Raw genomic sequence first — 17,324 nt, 5'->3', positions numbered from 1 at the left:
TAAATTAAATAACAGAGTAATAAAAGTTCTGTTTTTATTCTTTAACCATTAATTCAAGTCTAGTATTTTACAAGCTTGAATCATTGTTTTCTTCTTTTCAGATGTTGCTCAACTATATTCTATGGCAGTGTGAGAAACTTTTCAGTTCGTTTACTGTCTGCTGCTCTACTTGTCAACCAAATTAATCATCGCCACATCTCACCCCACCAACAAGACCTCATGCCTGCCTCCCATGTTCACAAGTCACTACCAACCCATGAACATGCTCAGAAAGCTATTGATAATCAAAGCAAAATAGCCAATGCAAAATCTGATCAGGAGAAACAAATCAAAACCCATGATAGCTATGCCTACACTAAGTGATTACTTGTACTAAATCAATATAAGATTGTTAATGCATTTTTAGGTATTAGGCTGCTATGATTAGTTGACCAAGAATACTAGTAGTGTTCCACATCCTCTTATCATGTAGTTTTATTTTCGTTAAGTGTTCAAACACTCATTTTCCAACCTGCACTTAAAACATTTTCATTATATATACATATACAGAAAGAGTTTCAAGCGGGATTCTTGTCGCTGTTATCAAGATGCGATTAGTCAAGATCTCAGCCATTCCACCTCATTTAAACAGAATCCAACAATTTATTTTTCTTGATTGGGTGGTGGATCTCTTCATTTAAACATAATCTGTATGAATCCTTCCCCTATCATAAAGTTTCTGCTAAACAATCCTGTGCATATCTGCTGACAAGATTTCCATATTTGTCACTACTAGATTTTTGGCCTGATGTTAATCATGTGTGACTACAGGACTTGTCATGTGAATTTTCCATAATTAGCATGACATTGAAGAATTAGTTAAGTTTGTGTATACATTGAAATTTGCCCAAATTTTTTAAATATGCATGTTAATATGTTATGTAATACAATGCCACTCGTCTTGAGAATAAGATAAGCACTGTAGGTGACCACAGTTTCCTCTGTCACTACTTGATTTTCTATAGATTTAGCCATTAATGCAAACCTACCACCTTTTTTTTATGGTTTTGTGTACTCTCATTATATATCTCATGCCTCAAATTGCATGTATGCATTAAGCAAGCTCTTTGCACTTTTCCTCTTGCAACTCTCTAGTCGCTCTCTTATGGCAGCCGCAGAAACTACCTTTTGTCATTCACACTTTTGTGTAATGACTATTCTTCTCATTTGTCTTGCATGTCATTCAGCTACAGCAGCAGGAAATGGTGGGTTCAGTGTCAAACTTATCCATCGAGACTCCCCAAATTCACCATTTTATAATCATTACAAAACTCCTTCAAACAAAGCCTTTCGACGTTCCATGAAACCATTCTATCCAAACACTGCACGATCAAGAGTAAGATCTGACGGTGACGACGAGTATATTATGAAGCTTTCAATTGGAAATCCACCATTCGATGTTTATGGTGAAATGGATACAGGGAGTGACCTAGTGTGGACACAATGTGCACCATGTGACGGCTGCTATAAGCAGACTAATCCTAAGTTCGATCCCCGAAAGTCCTCAACATATAGTAACCTTCCTTGTGATGCAGAAGAGTGTCATATGGTTGACACAGGGACTTGTACACCTCAAAAAGTTTGCAATTACAGTTATGGGTATGGAGATGGTTCATTGACCCGAGGGCTGTTGGGTAAAGAAACAATTTCCTTGACATCCACCTCAGGGAAGCCTATTTCCCTGAAAAATATTGTGTTTGGTTGTGGACATAACAATACTGGGACTTTTAATGAAAATGAAATGGGATTAATTGGCCTTGGAGGAGGGCCTCTATCACTTATTTCTCAAATGGGTTCCATGGTTGGTGGCAGAAAGTTCTCCTACTGTTTGATGCCATTTCATACTGATCCTAGTATTGAAAGCAAGATCAGTTTTGGGAGTGGTAGTGAAGTATTGGGTGAAGGTGTGGTGTCAACACCTTTGGTGTCCAAAGAAGACAAGACCCTATATTTTGTCACAGTAAAAGGCATTAGTATTGGACATAAGTTTGTGCCTTTTAGTACATCAGGGGCACTTTTAAAAGGCAACATGTTGATGGACTCAGGAACACCACTAACACTTATACCCCAAGACTTTTATGACCGCTTGGTAGCAGAAGTAAAGAAGCAGATTCCAATGAAACCCATTGAAAATGACCCAAGTTTGGGAACTCAGCTTTGCTACATAAGCAAAACTAATCTCAAAGGACCAATATTGACAGTGCATTTTGAGGGTGGTGCTAATGTGCAGTTAACACCAACACAAACCTTCATTCCACCAAAAGCTGAGGTTTTCTGCTTTGCAATGGCAAATGTGACTAGTGATGGTGGTATTTATGGAAACTTTGCTCAGTCAAATTACTTGATTGGTTATGACCTAGATAAAATGGTGGTCTCCTATAAGCCAACTGATTGTACAAGACAATGATAAATTAAATAGAATATGAATAAAGTTTCTTTTGACAATTAAATTCAAGTATAGTATTTTACATTTTCTTCATTCGCTTGAATGTTTTAAATAGCTTCCCCTGAATCATTGTTTTCTTCTTTTCAGCTGTTGCTCAACTATATATACAGTCCATGGCAGTCAGTGTGTGAGAAATTAAATTTTCAGTGCATTTACTGTGTGCTGCACTACTTGTCAACAAATCATCATCACATCTCACATGTACTTGAATCCTCTTCTTTTTCTCCCTCTCAGTTTCTTCAAATCTTATCCATTCAAACTCGTGTAAACAGAATTAAGTAGTTGATGTTTCTTGATTCGGTGGTGGATCTCTTCATTAAACATAATCTTAAGGCATTCTCCCCCTATACACAGTTTATGCTAGACAATCCTGTCATTTACACAGGCCATTATGAACCATCCAGATATTAGATTCCTATGCTACGACTAATTTTTCATGGTGTTATTGTTTCCACTACGAACCATCTCATCTTGTTAGGTGAAGCATGTATTGATTGTTGGAAGATTGAAATTTCTTTAATATTAGGTAAATAGAAAAATGCTACTTTGTACAAACTTTTTCTTTTAACTTTATTTTCTCACCTATGCAACTCATGATACGCATACACCAGATCACTAGATTCACTACGTTAAAAGAACAACATTGTTGAACGTAGAGCCCAATTTAAGAAATTCACAGCGGACAAGATTTCCATGTCTAACTACTAAACTTTTGGCATTATGTTAATCATGTGTGACTACAGGACTTGCGTGAATTTTCCATAATAAGCATGAAATTGAAGAATTAATTAATTTTGTATACATTAAAATTTATCTAATCTGGGTAGGTAATGCAATGCAACTCCTCTTGAGAATAACAGAAGCATTGTAGGTGATCACCATATTTTCCTCTGTCACTACTTTTTTCTCTAAAGATTTAGCTGTTAATGCAAAGCTACCTGCACCTTCTATCTATATATACGGCTTTGTATTCTCTCATTTCATATCTCATGCCTGAAACTGCATGTATGCATGCAAAGCATACTCTTTGCACTTTTCTTCTTGTAACTCTCTGATCTCTCAATTATGGCAGCCACAGACACTTTGGTTGGTGCAACGACTATTCTTTTCATTTTTCTTGTATGTTATTCAGCTACAGTAGCAAGCATTAATGGCGGGTTCACTGTCAAACTTATCCACAGAGACTCCCCAAATTCACCATTTTATAATCCTAACAAAACTCCTTCAAACAAACCATTATTTCCACATATTCCACAATCAGTAGTAAGAGCTGACAATGGTGAGTATCTTATGGAGCTTTCAATTGGAAATCCACCATTCCGTATTTATGGCATTGCTGATACAGGCAGCGACCTAATGTGGACACAATGTCCACCATGTGATGCCTGCTATCCGCAGATTAATCCGATATTCGATCCTAAAAACTCTTCAACATACATTGACCTTCCTTGTGATGCAGAAGAATGTCAGGATACATTTGGCAATATGTCTTGTTCACCTCAAAAAGTTTGCAATTACCTTTACAAGTATGGAGATGGTTCATTGACCAAAGGGGTATTGGCTAGAGAGACAATTACCTTGTCATCCACCTCAGGGGAGGCTATTTCTCTGAAAAATATTGTGTTCGGTTGTGGACATAACAATACTGGGGTTTTTGATGAAAATGAAATGGGAATAGTTGGCCTTGGAGGAGGGCCTCTATCGCTTATTTCTCAAATGGGTTCCTTGTTTGGTGGCAGAAAGTTCTCCTACTGTTTGATGCCATTTAATACTGATCCTAGTATTGAAAGCAAGATCAGTTTTGGGAGTGGTAGTGAAATATTGGGTGAAGATGTGGTGTCAACACCTTTGGTGTCCAGAGAAGAGAAGACCTATTATTTTGTGACAGTAGAAGGAATTAGTGTTGGAGATAAGCTTGTGCCTTTTAGTTCATCAGGGGTACTTTCAAAAGGCAACATGATCCTGGACTCAGGAACACCAGTAACACGGTTACCACAAGATTTTTATGACCGCTTGGCATCAGAAGTTAAGAAGCAGATTCCAATGACACCCATTGAAAATGACCCAAGATTGGGAACTCTGCTTTGCTACCAAAGCAAAACTAACCTCAGAGGACCAATATTGACAGTGCATTTGGAGGGTGATGCTAATGTGCAGTTAACACCAGCACAAACCTTCATTCAACTAGAAGATGAGGTTTTCTGTTTTGCAATGCTAAATGTGGCTACTGATGGTATTTATGGAAACTTTGCTCAGTCAAATTTCTTAATTGGCTATGACCTTGAAAGAATGATGGTCTCCTTCAAGCCAACTGATTGTACAAAACAATGATAGACAACATATTCATAAAAGTTCTTTTCGCCATTCTAGTCTAGCATTTTACTTGCCATCAAAAAATTATAGTATTTCAGATTTTATTCATTCGCTTGAATCTTTTGAGTAGCTTCCCTGAATCATTGTTTTCCTTCTTTTCAGCTGTTGCTCAACTATATTCTAATGTCAAAGTATTAACTACTTCCAAAGTAAAAGTTAGCACGGATTAAGCCTCTCACCTCTGGACTTCCATTAAACTTCCGTTTCACCTAATGCTGATTACACCCATCTTTTAATGAGAACTTTATTACTATTTTAACCTTTGACAATTATTTCTATGAAAAATTATTTTGAAAAAGAAAACAGGCTAGCTAGATCTAATCAGACCATTACTCAGATATCCGGCCAAAGAAAGTTCAAGGAGTTGGCCTCTGTTTCGGCCAGCACTCCAGTTGGCCATGTTGGCCTTCGTGGGTGACGCCAGCTGTGGTGGGCATGGTGATGGTGAGAAGATGAGGTGTTGATCAAGTTGGTGACTCTAAAAAGTTGAATGCTACAACCACGGATTTCACCCTCACCCTCAGGATTGAATTATTGATGCTAACATTCAAATAGGATAGCAGATAGTGAGCTTGATACACATAATTCTCTACGAAATACAGCATGTACTTACCAATCTAACTAACAAAGACTACAGAAATAATAAAAAAGCAAAAATTCTTTTGCACATAAGGACATACCCATATTACATTGCAGCAAACCAGTCACCAACAGTGACTATCTATATGGGGGCTGCACATGTCGTTCTAAAGTGGCCTGTTTGATTGCAACGACTACAATGCACAACCCGCTTCACACGGCCACGGTCTTCTGCTCGAACCCGCTTCTTTCTTGGTCGTCCCGGTGGCCGGAGTGACTTAGGTGGGTTGATTATAACCTCAGCAGCTTTGCTTGCATTTGGATCTCCCTCCATCATGTACAACTCCCCCCACAGGGATTTATCTGGAATGGGATGTATTGTTTGTGAGTATGTCTTTCGATAGGTTGCAACTGTGAAACAGCTCTCAGTAAATCGTTGGACATTCTGCCTGCACGAGTTAAGTGCTGCAGCAGCATGTGCGCATGGCAAACCATAAAGCTGCCAGCCATGACAATAGCAGCAACGATTTCGAATGTCAACAATATTTGTCCCTTCATGAGATATAACTTCAAACTCAGCTTCATTAGCACGAAGGACCTGATAAGTGCGTGCACGCTCAAGAGCCTCTGCAACACGCCTCTCTGCAGTAGGCACAAGAATGGATGTCCACTGCATACTGGTCTCTCGGCGTTCATTGAACCAAGTCATTAGCTGCCTTCTAATGCATTCCATCATCTGAATTATGGGAAGTCCCGAGGCCTCCAATATCCAAGTATTTAAAGATTCAACTATGTTAGCTGTCAAATGCCCAAACCGTGTCCCTTCAAAATAAGCAGTAGCCCACAAGCGAGGCGGAATTCGTCTAATCCAATATGCAGCATCTTGGGATATCTCTTCGATCTCCAAAATTTTTGCTTCGAATTCAATTACAGTGAGAGCGTGAGCAGCTTCCCATAAAAGATTAACAAGCATCGTATTATTAAACTCCTTACGGAAGCTATCACTCAAGTGACGCATGCAAAATCCATGAAAAGCAGTTGGAAAATTTGCTTCAACTCCATCTACAATGCCCTTCTGCCTGTCTGACAAAATGGTAAGCCTAGGCATGTTTTCTGCATTAATCTCAAGCAGACTATGAAGTTCAGAGAGGAACCACATCCAATTATCATCATTCTCCTCGTCAACAACCCCAAATGCCAGAGGAAACAGAGCACCCTCACCATCAAAACCGGTAGCAAGAAGCAAAGTACCCAGATACTTACTTTTCAAATATGTCCTATCAAGCCCAAGGAGTGGCCGGCAAGCATTCAGGAAACCATAAATTGATGCCTGAAATGATATGAAGAGACGTTGGAAACAGTTATCATTCGGATTTCCATAAACAGACGCAATACTCCCCGGGTTTGTCCGTTTAACCTGTTCACAATATTCTGGAAGCAAGCGATACCCTTCTTCAAAGGATCCACGCATTGCAGCCATGATACGTTCCTTGCCTCGCCAAGCTTGTTTGTATGACAAGGTGATACCATGAACTCGATGAATCTCCTCCAGTATCTCCTTTGGCTTGTAATTAGGGTTCTCTCTAAGCCGTTGCTCCACAGAATTTGCAACCCACTGAACTGAGGCTTGCTGATGGCCAAGATGAGAAATTCCTCCACATGTATGAGTCTCATGGATGGTCCTGATTGTGAAAGTTGGAACTCCTGGGAGCTTTGCAGCATGAATACGCCATGGGCATCCTTCACTGGCACATTTGGCAGTGAAGCGAGTCTTGTCAGATTTAATAGTCTGCATTTCAAAGTGTAAAGCAATAGCTGTATCCCTCAAAGCCCTCCGGCAGCTCTTGACATCAGGGAACTCTTGACCCACTGACAACTCATAATTGGGATTTGCAATCTCTAGTGTACGGGCCTGAAGTACAGGGCAGGGGCTGAGTGGGCTGGGGCTGAGTACAAGCTGGGATTCCTCAATGGTCATATCATGGGCCGGTTCTATCCCCATTTCATGACTTTGATCAATAGATAGTTCCAGATTTTCATCAAGTTCTTGGTTTTCTGAGACAGCCAGCTCATTGTCCTCTACTAAAACCAACTCATGGTTCTGGGGAGGAAGAGCCAATTCATGGTCATTGGGATCAGGTTTCTGATCAATACCTAACTCATTTTCATGCCCATAGCTGTGACTATTATCCCCTTCTTGGTCTTGGTTCTGTCCTAAACCCAAGTCATGGTCATGAGCATGCCCTAAACCCAGGTCATGGTCATGGGCCTGTCCCAAACCCAAATGATGCTCATGGGTCTGTCCCAAACCCAAATGATGCTCATGGGCCTGTCCCAATTCTAAATCATGAGTTTGCCCAACTCCTAAGTTATGATTGTGGCCCAATACCTGCTGATTCTGCCCAAGTGCTAAATTGTGACTTTGCCCAAGCATTAAATCGTGGTTAGCCATTGACGAAATCAATCACGATGTATTGAAGTATATTAAAGATGACAACAGCTACACAGCCTCCTGAAGAAACTAGCAAATTATAGTTGAAAGAGCTGCCTCTTCAAACTGTATTTAAGCATTCCTACAAAGCGAAATAACTACAGTCAGTAAAAGAACCACGTACCTCTATCACATCAAGCATCAACACTAGCATCCACACACATCTCCATATAAAAAAAATGATAAATATGAAAGAACACACTTAGCAAGACAAACAACAGTTCACAATTTTATACATTCTTTCACTTCTCAAATCTTCATGCCCCCAAAGCAAGTAACCAGCTTATAAAGGAATGCCTAAACCTTACCAGAAACAAGAACAATGCAATTGCAAAGAAAAAGACACCAAGAGAAGGGGTAGGGGTGGGGGTGAGGGTGAGGGTGAGGAGAGAGGAAAAGAAGAAATTCATATATTACTACACTAATTGTTATAATAATAGCAAAAAAACACAAGCAAGAAATCGTGAACAGAACATACCAGACTGTACAATCCACCTTCAGCTGGTTTATCAGATTCGCATCTAGAATCTGAAATTTGAAAATGCACAAGAACATTGAAACAAAAAGTGCCTTCAAACACATTGGCACATTTAAATTATCAACTCTGGTCATTGGAGATCTAAACCAATCAACCAAAATAGCCATCATTCCTTCTGATGAGAACAGTATGAAAAGAAAGGAAATAGAAAGTTTATCTAAACTTTTCATGTTGGAGATCTAGTCGGGCATAAGCACCACTCAGGTGATCTCACCACTATCATCGACATCAACTCAAGTGAGCTTCCATTCTTTAAAACTGAAAAGTTTACACAAAATCCAGAATTTAACTTCCCCTTCTTTTCAACCAGTTTCCAAGCTACCAAACTCTTGCTTCATAGAAGAATAGTGTCCATATAATGAACACCAATGCAGAATGGGAAGATATGCCACTCAAAATCAACAGTTAAATTGTTAGCACCTCGTCATGGACAACAAAGCCCAAACGTCCAAATCTTTGACTGATACATTCACGTCTAGAGCTCCATATCTTAAACAACTACCTAAAATAATAATCTGTGAGGAAGACCAAGACATACCCACCAACCAAAACAATCGTTAAAGCCAAATTAACAGCAAAACAAGCTGAGTTAATACCAAATAACGCAACACATTAAAAAAAACACTCACGCAATAAAAGCACAAAACCAAACAAACTAACCAAGAGGACATATTGAAAGGAAAAAACCAAACCATACCATACCATACTCACTAGGTCAAACATTCATTCAAGCGGAATCAACTTTCAAGAATTGAAATATACTCCAAACAACACAGACCCATCAAAGAACTTCCACAAAATAAAAGCTCTAAACAGTGATAATCAAACAATAGAATACCTGAAATTTTCGAAACCCTAGCTTCAGACCCAATTACATCCACAAACTCATCTTCAAATCAACCAAACTAACAAAGCACGAACTGGGTATTGCTCAAAACTCCAGGAATCGAAGCCCCAAAGCGACACACGACGGATCGAGCTCGAAAGTCAAGGTCTTGGAATTGCATGGAGAGAGAAAGAGATAGAAAGGATGGAGTGCGAAAAAGGGACAGAAAAAAACGACAATTTGAACAAGGGGTGTTGAAGGATTTTGGCGGGTAATTGTTGAGACAATCGTGAAGGGCAAGAAGGAGACGGAGAGAGATTGTCAATTACAGGGGCAGAAGAGGCAGTGTATGTGAGGGTTGAGAAGGGAAATACAGGTACCAGGGCTTTGAGAGAAAAAGGGGTATTTAGGTCAAAGAAATCGGGAATGGCTTTTGGGAATTACTGTTTTGTCCCATGGGTTTAGCAACTTCGTTTTTTGCTATGCTTTTATAGAAGGGTTGTGGGTTTCACTTGCCTTTGCTTTGGCAGTTTGAGGCTTTTTCTGGGATTAGCTTTGGGCTTATAATTCGAAATCTAACTGTTCAATGGGCAGACCCAATGGGCTTTTATACTGGACTGGGCAGGCCCAATGAATTTTCTCACTTTTGCTTCAAGTCGTTTGTTATTAGGATAATTTCGCTTATGAATAATGCTATAATTACCACATTCTTATACCACATTTTTATACCACCTCACGTGCTATTACTTTATTGGATAGAGTTTTTATTTTTATTTTTATTTTTTAATGTCCAATATATGAATGTCATGTAAGTTGCCACATAAAGTAGTATGAAATTGTAGTATAAAAATATGAGATCTAGCACTACTGTTTCACTTATATTCTCTCAGTTTTAATGAGATTACACACACACCCCCCCCCCTCCCCCAATTTCACTTTTTGACCATCGTTGACTTTGAAAATGTCCTTTTTACCCTTCTTGATGACATATAAACTAACAAGTATTTTTTTTACTTTGAAAATGTCCTTAAGGACATTTCTAAAATCAAAGACGGTTCAAAAGTAACTTATGTCAAAAGTACCTAACGACATGGGGTGTGCGTGTGATTTTCTAATCTTGAGGGGTGTGTGTGTAATTTTATCAAACTTGAAGGAGTGTAAGTGAAATTGCCCTTTTATTATTTTATAAATTTTGGGTAAATAGTACAAAAACTATAAAGTTAGTTGCGATTGGGCTAAAAAAAAAATTTATAATGTCACCCCCAAATTATGTCATATTATATAATGTACTACTCACATTAATCTCATCTGATTTTCCAATAAGTAATGAACATTGTGCGCATCACGTGCCATTTCTTTAAGAGCAATGACATCATTTTGTGTGCCTAGGAAAGGATCGGGATGACTAAAGTTGATCAAGTGGGTATTCAAAATGGGCATACATGAATCACCCAATATCGAATGCTTACTTGATTTTAGTCATTCTCATCCTCTTTCAGGCACACAAAATGACATTAATGTCTTTAAAGAAGGGCACATTATAAGTACATGATTATTATTTTACGAAAAGTTAAATAGAAGCTGACGTGGATGATATATTGTCTAATAGAACAAAATTTAAATGTGACAATTTAACATTTTTTATTGAGTGACAAAATATAAAATACCTAAATAGTTTGGGTGGTATTTATGTAAAATTCTCAATTTTTGTTATGGTTATACATTATAAATTTATAAGTTTTAACCATGAAATTAAAATTTGAAAATTTCCTCTTTATTTTGAAAAAATAAATATTACCAAATCGAAATTTTATTAAAAAATTTAATTGTTTTAGTATAAATTTATAACGAAATAGAAATTTTCATATTTTTTTAACCCTCAAAATTTTTTCAAAATCCAAAATTTAATTCGCATTTATGAAGTGTATGAGTGTATCAGATAAAAAATGCCAACAAACCAATTTTCCCGGGAATCTTTGCTGTTGTTCGTTGGACAGCCAATCCAAATCCAAACATCTTTTTTTGCGTTTTCAGTTGTCCATTTTTAGGGGCACTTTCGGCATCGTGTCGTTTTCTCTTATCGCAGCCGACTTTTTGGCCTTTGTCGGCATTTATTTCAACTCCAACTTTTGAATTTCTTTTTTGTTTTATTATTATTTTTTTTCTAATATGAAATCAGAAAATGTGAAAACAACGTGCCTATGATGTTGTAAAGCTTCAACCTTTCGGTTGGGCTTTGTCGTTTGTTTAAATCTCTCACCAAACCAAATGATACGATTTTCGTTTTCGCATTGGTTCTCAATCGGGTCTCTTTGATTTCACGCTCCGCCTCTGAATGAATATTCAGTCATTCACTATTAACAGGTCAGATTCTATTTTTGTAAGTGAGTTTTTGTTTTCGATGCAACTTATTTTTTGTATTCGATCATTTAAGTTTTCGTTTTTAATCTTGATTGGATTGGGTTCTGACCAATAATGATTCTTTATGTGAATTCAGTCTATATTTTCATGGTATTGATACTCTAGGGGATGAAATATTGTGTTTTTTTTTTTTTTTTTTTTTTTGTGTGAGCTTATAATTTGGCTTTTTTGGCTCATTTGTTTAAGAGGTTTTGTCGTTACTGATCCTGTATTGGAATTTCGGAAATGGTTTGTTGTCTCCGGTCTGTTTTTGTTGACTGTGGTTTACTAGCTTCTTGTTTAGCTTCTTTGTCAGTGTATTGAAATCCTAAGGGAAATGGGTTTGTACCTATTGCTATGTTTGTGCTTTCTATGGCGTTGACCCTTACAAATTTCTGCTGCCTTGGGATGCACAGTTGTTGTAGCCTTTTAATGGAAGTATATGCTTGGATTATGTAGGTCTTGATCCTGTATGAGAAATAAGGTAGTCCTGGGTTCATTGAAATTAGGTTGCTATGTATGTTAACGTTTCATTAGATATGGGGTTTCCTATGAGAAATGGGGTTGTGTTTCTTATAAATTTTCTGGTATGGTGTGTACATCAGGGTTATTCAGGGGTATTGACTCATTTCCATGAAATCGGTTTATGCTTGTAACATACTTCCATTTTGGGTATATATATATATTTTTAAATTCCTTTTCTTTCAGGGTGAATTTCACCCCTGTGTGATGGCTTTTTCCTTTTTAATTTGGGTAATGTTATTTCTAGAAGAAGAATTTTTTTGGCCAGAGCAATGTACAAAACATACATATATGACTACAACCTTATTTATTCTCTATGAATTTTGTGTTTGCTAGATTTTGATGTGGGTAGGGGTTTAATAAGTATTGTCTTTAATGAATGGTGATTCATGTTCTGTGTTTTACCCTCCCTTCTTTTGCAATTTTTTTTACACAAGGCTTTACTTCAAACCAAATTCTTCACATTTATAGCTATTGATCCTTTCAAGTAATGCTTTCCTGCTTTTTTGTGGCTACGGTCTGGTGTTACATTAGTTGTTTCTTTAATTGTTCTGAATTTCATTCTTGTTCATTATTGGATACAGTGCCGAGTTTCACCTTGGATTATTGATCTCATATTGGAAGAACTGGGGGTCTTTTCTATTTCAAGAAACCAATTTCTCCTTTTAAAGCCACTTAATTGCTCTGGGACATGGCTGCCACGGGGACTTCATCTGCTAATCCACAGAAAGTTCCCCGGGGTTTGAACAAAGCTTTGGTGTCAGCTATTTTTGAATGGTTGCTGATCTTTATGCTGATTATCGATGCCATATTCTCATATGCAATTACCAAGTTTGCTTATTATTGTGGATTGCAAACACCATGCCTGCTATGCTCAAGACTTGATCATGTTTTGGGCAAGGAAAAACTAGGTTATTATTGGAACTTGTTCTGCGGAAATCATAAGTCAGAGATTTCTTCATTAGTTCCTTGCCATGCTCACAATAAGCTTGTAGATGTTCGTGGAATGTGTGAAAGTTGCCTCTTCTCGTTTGCAACAATTAATAGATCCAATGCTGAGACATATAGATTACTGGTGGGTAAGTTGGGAGATGATCCTACCTCTGATTTTGAGCAGGATCCATTACTTGGGGGTCATAATCTTTGCTTTTCAAGTGGAACATATTGTTCTTGCTGCAACGAGCCATGGATTTCGCGGGGGCATTCTCAAACGTTGATTCAAACAAAAAAATTTGCATCTGAGGCTGAACTTGATGTGCCCCTATCTGGTGCTATTGGACATAACCAGGAAGAAGCGAGTAAGGGACAAGATAAAACATCTGTGTCAGTTAGAGCTATGCATCTGAGAGATAGTGGACTTCACCCCTTATCTCATGTTGGGTACACAGAACTCAAGGTTACTTCTGATACAGAATCGGAAGTTCATTTTTCTGATGACGATGCAAGTGCTTTGATTCATGAAAAATATGATCCCAAGGAAGATATTTCTGCTCAGTCTGTTGAGCATCATAATATTACTCCCGCAGTGATAGATCCAGCACCTGATCCCAAGCCTTCACTTTTGGTATCACAGGCACAAATAGATGCTATGGAGTCCCATGCTATAGATCCAGCATCTAATGTTGCTATCGGCCATGGATTGGAGGAACTTAACTGGCAACAAGTTGGAAGCAAAGCTGACTTCCCTGCTTTAACTGAACCTATCCTTGACAATGCCTCTCCATCATCAAATGCAATGGAAGCCCCAGTTAAAGTATCAAAAGGAAGCCGTGAGTTCCTCGATACAGGAACTCGTGAAATTGATCAAACATATGTGGCAGAATCTGGGGAATTTCACAAGGGAGGAGTCAGGCCACTTGCAACATCTGAAACAGGTGCTGAAACAAACCCGATTTCAAGCAACACTGATCAGCAAGTATTCAATGTTTTAGATCTTGGTGATGCTTATAAGCTTGTTGTTGCTAATAAAGGAAGAGAAATGTCTGGTGTGCTTGCAGAACAGTGGATTGGGAAGGACTCTTCAAGAGTTAGTGAAGATTTGAAGCTCTTGCTGTCACAATTGTCTGCCACTCGAGGGATTGAGCAATCAACAAATGTAATGAGTCCGAAATTGTCTGTAAATGGTGCTGATTTGAAGACTTTTGATTATTCCAACACTATTGGGATGCAGTTACTTCAAAAGAGGATCTCACTTGAAAGAAATGAGTCTGGATTGTCTCTGGATGGGAGCATTGTCAGTGAAATTGAGGGTGAGAGTGTGGTTGATCGTTTAAAACGACAGGTTGAGCATGACAAGAAACTTATCAATGCTTTGTATAAGGAGTTGGAGGAAGAAAGAAATGCTTCTGCAGTTGCTTCAGATCAAGCAATGGCCATGATGACAAGACTGCAAGAGGAGAAGGCAGCACTCCACATGGAAGCACTCCAGAACCTAAGAATGATGGAAGAGCAAGCTGAGTATGATAATGAAGCACTGCAAAAAACAGATGACCTTCTTGCTGAGAAGGAGAAGGAAATACAAGATCTAGAAGCAGAACTGGAATTTTATAGGAATAAGTTCCCAAATGAATCAATGCTAGAGAATCTTGCTGAGTCAACTTGGGATATGCAGGCAAGGGATATTGTGGTGGATCTTTCAGAATCTAATGTAAAAAATTCACTATTGGATTTTGAAGATGAGAAGAGACAAATCTTACAATGTTTAGAGAAGTTGGAGAAGACACTTACTTTGTTCTCTAATAATGGGGTAAACTCGTATTTGTCTAAAGGTGATTGTTCAGAAAATGAAGATGGGGTTGGCAAGTCAAATCTGCATAATTGTGAAAGGGGTACTCAAGAAAACATTGGAACAGAAGAGAAGGATTTGTCAATGCAACATGAAGTGCCTGTGTCACTGGGACATATTTCATTGCTTCAGAACCCTCTGTTAAATGGCAAGGGACAGAGTGAAATTTATTATGGTGGGCAGACTGATTTAGCTTCTCTTGGGGTCCTGATTTCCGATCTAAATAAGAGGTTGAAGGCACTTGAGGCAGACCGAGAGTTTCTTGAGCACACAGTTAGCTCACTTAGATACGGTGAAGAGGGACTTCAATTCATTCGGGAGATAGCTTCACACCTGGGGGAATTACGGAAGATTGGGATAAGAAAAGATCAAACTGTAGCTTGAGTATGTAAAACCATCACAAATGTGAGTTCTTTAATCAACATCCTACTCATGCCAGCATATATATATATATATATATATCTTTCCATGATAATTTCTAGGCTCCTGTTCTTTTTTCTTTTTGTATCTTTTCTTTTTCCTCATTGCTGATAGAGAATTAGAGAGTGCATGCCTTTATATTAATGCATTTATATGAAATTCTTTTAAATGATGAGTGTTAATAATATGGGTTTATTTCATATTTAGTACCTAAACTTTGACCCTTGTCTTAATGTGGTACCTAAACTTTTATTTGTCCCAATTGAGTACCTAAATTTTTATTTTGTGTCTAATAGGTACCAAAATGAATTTTTGTTAAAATTGTCAATAAAAATTAGGGGCAATATAGTCAAAGTATATTTTAATTATTTTCTTTATATGTTTAAAATTATTAAAAAAAAACACACAACAAACAAAAAAAATTAAAATTAAAAAATATATTTTTTGAAGTGACTATATTGCCCCTAATTTTTGTTGATAATTTTAACAGAAATTCATTTTGGTACCTATTAGACACAAAATAAAAGTTTAGGTACTCAATTGAGACAAATAAAAGTTTAGGTACCACATTAAAACAATGGTCAAAGTTCATGTACTAAATATGAAAAAAAAACCCTAACAATATGGTATTATGGATTTCGTAGAATCAGGTAGATTATTTTGCCTTCTTTGCCGAGTATGTAGCTTTATGTTTATGGCTGAGAAATATATAGAAGGCTTTTCCCTTTCCTTGATATGTAAATTGTTCTATGTCAGATGGCATGTGAAAAAGGACATTATACTCCACAAGGCAGCAGAACGCGGAGTATATAATAGTCAAGGCATGTATTGGAAGATTGTGTAACAAGTGTACAGCATCACTAGCTTGTTTTCTCTCTCAACACTCAACAGACAACACAAAGAATATGATAGGATTTGACCCTTTACTATGTATACAGAGTTGGTCATTTTTCTTCCTTACCCGCCTTTTTTGGGTTATGCGTTTACAACTTTGACATATTTCCCAGTCTACCTTGTAGAGTTGGTGAGCCTTTTCTCATTTTCCTGATTAAATTTGAGTGAGAGTTATTTTATTTTTTATTTTCCCCATTTTTGGTTTGTGGAGTGGATGAGTGATTGCGAATTGCGATGTATAACGGGTGATTTTTGTGTGTAAACTGTAAAGTATACTGTTTCGAATGATCAATAAGAAGATTGATGTCATTTTGTTTTGTGAAACATGATATTGTCAGCGCACTGTCTACAGATTACATAATACAGTATACAAATATAATGATGCATGTCGCTATTCGGATTCAATTTTTTTGTTGGTAGTCCTAACATATTTTTTACCTGTCATTTTTATTTTGAAAAATATTAAAATTTAATAGTATACTCAACATGTTTTCCTAAACTCCTAAACTGCCCTTATTAAAACCCAACCACTAATCAAACATCACACCTAGGGGTGTGTTTCGGCCGGATCGGATCGGAAATAGCGTGTTCCAATTCCAATCCAAAAAATTTTGGAATGGAATTTATGTTCCAATTTCCATTCCAAAAAATCGGAATTTCAACATCTCATTCCGATTCGGAATTTTTGGATTTCTCGGAATTTTCGGAATATAACATTTTCGGAACTTTCGGATAAACATTTGAAATTTTCGAATAAAAAATCGGAATTTTCACATTTTCATAATATTTTTTAGAACATGTTCGGATTTTTTTTTAGAATAATGATGAAATTAACAAACAAACAAAATTAAAAGACAATAGATTATGATGCATTTCAATATTTATATTAAGATGTAATTAAAATATATGTCCAATTTAAAAAGAAAATTCAAAATATTAATTTAAATAACATTTAGAACCATACTATCCCATACCATTACCATAAAAAAAAAATCTAGAAAAGAAGGGAAA

The 17,324-nt window shown here is 37.3% G+C and overlaps 2 protein-coding genes and 2 pseudogenes across 6 annotated transcripts; 3 read left to right on the top strand and 1 right to left on the bottom strand.

Annotated features, from left to right (window-relative positions):
- Positions 1 to 1,246: 1,246 nt before the first annotated feature.
- On the top strand, positions 1,247 to 2,446 carry LOC147280785 (aspartic proteinase CDR1 pseudogene; annotated as a pseudogene).
- A 1,104-nt stretch (positions 2,447 to 3,550) lies between these two features.
- LOC147280784 (aspartic proteinase CDR1 pseudogene) lies at positions 3,551 to 4,816 on the top strand (annotated as a pseudogene).
- A 528-nt stretch (positions 4,817 to 5,344) lies between these two features.
- LOC147280783 (uncharacterized) lies at positions 5,345 to 9,728 on the bottom strand. Of its 3 annotated transcripts, none has more exons than XM_086249062.1 (3): positions 9,305 to 9,728; positions 8,407 to 8,981; positions 5,345 to 8,010 (listed from the first exon to the last, which is right to left on the bottom strand). In XM_086249062.1, exon 3 carries the CDS (start codon positions 7,887 to 7,889, stop codon positions 5,580 to 5,582), a length of 2,310 nt encoding a protein of 769 aa, XP_086105188.1. In that variant the 5' UTR covers positions 7,890 to 8,010; positions 8,407 to 8,981; positions 9,305 to 9,728; the 3' UTR covers positions 5,345 to 5,579. The 3 variants fall into 3 exon arrangements, with proteins under 3 accessions (XP_086105188.1, XP_086105189.1, XP_086105186.1); XM_086249063.1 differs by having other exon boundaries at positions 8,407 to 8,968; XM_086249060.1 differs by lacking the exon at positions 8,407 to 8,981.
- Positions 9,729 to 11,483: 1,755 nt separating this feature from the next.
- LOC147280782 (myosin-binding protein (Protein of unknown function, DUF593)) lies at positions 11,484 to 16,637 on the top strand. Of its 3 annotated transcripts, none has more exons than XM_086247344.1 (3): positions 11,484 to 11,672; positions 12,799 to 15,404; positions 16,176 to 16,637. In XM_086247344.1, the coding sequence occupies exon 2, from the start codon at positions 12,906 to 12,908 to the stop codon at positions 15,381 to 15,383; it is 2,478 nt and encodes an 825-aa protein (XP_086103470.1). In that variant the 5' UTR covers positions 11,484 to 11,672; positions 12,799 to 12,905; the 3' UTR covers positions 15,384 to 15,404; positions 16,176 to 16,637. The 3 variants fall into 3 exon arrangements, with proteins under 3 accessions (XP_086103470.1, XP_086103469.1, XP_086103471.1); XM_086247343.1 differs by having other exon boundaries at positions 11,485 to 11,656; XM_086247345.1 differs by lacking the exon at positions 11,484 to 11,672 and adding an exon at positions 12,057 to 12,176.
- Positions 16,638 to 17,324: the final 687 nt, after the last annotated feature.

This window comes from Dryas octopetala, chromosome 6, assembly GCF_963921425.1.
Source record: "Dryas octopetala chromosome 6, drDryOcto1.1, whole genome shotgun sequence".
NCBI classification, from domain to species: Eukaryota; Viridiplantae; Streptophyta; class Magnoliopsida; order Rosales; family Rosaceae; genus Dryas; species Dryas octopetala.
The sequence above is the reverse complement of the archived record's forward strand: the minus strand, read 5'-3'. Positions and strand labels throughout refer to the sequence as shown.

What these genes read in the sequence shown, in the direction of transcription:
- LOC147280783 (XM_086249062.1), bottom strand. Translation starts at nt 7,889, where the DNA reads ATGGCTAACCACGATTTAATGCTTGGGCAAAGTCACAATTTAGCACTT.
- LOC147280782 (XM_086247344.1), top strand. Translation starts at nt 12,906, where the DNA reads ATGGCTGCCACGGGGACTTCATCTGCTAATCCACAGAAAGTTCCCCGG.